This window comes from Seriola lalandi, unplaced genomic scaffold, assembly GCF_002814215.2.
Source record: "Seriola lalandi dorsalis isolate HSWRI2012SDOR001 ecotype SW California unplaced genomic scaffold, Sedor1 jcf7180002054913, whole genome shotgun sequence".
NCBI lineage: Eukaryota > Metazoa > Chordata > Actinopteri > Carangiformes > Carangidae > Seriola > Seriola lalandi.
Genome location: NW_019525465.1, coordinates 49,651 through 51,315, shown reverse-complemented (window position 1 = coordinate 51,315; position 1,665 = coordinate 49,651). Strand labels below are relative to the sequence as shown.

The window sequence follows — 1,665 nt, the reverse complement described above, 5'->3', positions numbered from 1 at the left end:
CTGCCAACAGAACTTCTCTTCTTAGTAAATTGCAATGGATCAAATGAGATCTGGATTTCATCGTCTCAGAACTTGTGTGGTAGAAGAAGTTTCCTCACCTTGTTGTGTCGTGCAGCTCAGCAGCGAGATCAGAGCTGCAGAGAGACGACAGAGAAAAGTGTTAGTGTGATGGAGGTTCTGGGTTCTGCTTCTCTCTCACCTTCCTTCACTCGTGGAAACTAACGGTGCTGTAGGTGTGTGGGAATGTTCCTGTAATCACATTTCTTTTCTTCCTACTGTGTTTATTGTTACGCACCAAAACACCAAGGCAACTTCCTTGTACGATGTAAAAACCTACTTGGCAATAAAACCAGATTCTGACTCTGACTCCGACCCACAGACACGACGCTGATGTAAAAAACCAAACTGCAAATAAGTTGAATTTGTTCTCGGTGAATAAAAAGCCCAGACAGGGAGACAAAGAGTCGACTTACAGAGCAAACGCAGAAGAGATGCTTCGTCCATCGTGAGACGTCTGTGATAGGAAACCTGCACTTTGCCCAGTTCAAGTGAAACCCTCATCCTTCCTCTGAGACTGTGGCTTCCTCTTCACACAAAGTAAAGCAGGTAATTTTGATTAGTTGCAGTAAAACAGAGAAAGTCAGAGATAAAACTTTAAAAGATCAGGAGGAAAAGCAACTACAATGTAAATGTAAAGAACATTAATATGTGTGTGTTGTGTTGTGTGTGAGGGAACAACTTGAAGCTGCTTTTTTGATTTTGTTCAGAAAGATTCTGGGCTTTTATTTTTGTATTAAATTATTCAGAGAGAGTTTATTTAATGATGTGAGTGATTTTATAAATAAGGTTAGACATTGTTAGAAAGAAGCTGTTCCTTCCCGTAGAGAAAAGTGGTTTATAGTTCAGAGGAAATGAGATGAAGGATGGAGGTTGTTTCGTACCTGTACATCTGCTTTAACCACTGAAATGTGGTCAGGAAGAGACAAACACCAGTAACTGTGTAGGTCAGTGTGGTGAGGCAGCGTGAGAAAAACACTGCTGGAGCTCCACAAACTCCGAGTTTGTATCTTTGACATAACATAGATTAGTAGACCTACAGTTGTCCACTATAGGGATATTTCCTGCAACAACACACACATATTAATGTTCTTTACATTTACACTCTGGTTGCTTTTCCTCCTGATCTTTTAAAGTTTTATCTCTGACTTTCCGTGTAGAGGAAGCCACAGTCTCAGAGGAAGGATGAGGGTTTCACTTCAGCTGGTCAAAGTGCAGCTTTCCCATCACAGACGTCTCACGATGGACGAAGCATCTCTTGTGCCTTCAGCCTCCGATGACACAGATGTAAAACAATCACACTTATATATAAATATATATATATATATATATTTGCAGTAATACCTTCCCAGCCCAGCAGTGGGCAGACTGCTCTACAATATTCTAACTGCAGCGGCTGTTTGTCAGGAGAAGAAGAAGCTCGCGACTCACCTGTTTCAGTCATTATTCCCGGCTGTTACATCTGCCACCACCTGAGCAAGAACATGTGGCGCCTATTAAAAAGGTATTGTGCATTAACCTTACCGACTGTCCTAATATATGAAATAAAACTATCTACTGCTGTTTTACCAACCGGTTACTACCTGTTTCTGCAGAATCACGTGGCTG

The 1,665-nt window shown here is 41.4% G+C and overlaps 1 protein-coding gene across 1 annotated transcript in view; it reads left to right on the top strand.

The window, feature by feature from the left end:
* The first annotated feature begins 168 nt into the window (after positions 1–168).
* LOC147817702 (uncharacterized) overlaps positions 169–1,665 on the top strand; it is a 3,251-nt gene continuing 1,754 nt past the window's right edge. Inside the window, exon 1 of the mRNA XM_087169755.1 lies at positions 169–181. Coding sequence (XP_087025881.1) covers positions 169–181 — 13 coding nt within the window. The remainder of the gene's footprint in view (positions 182–1,665) is intronic.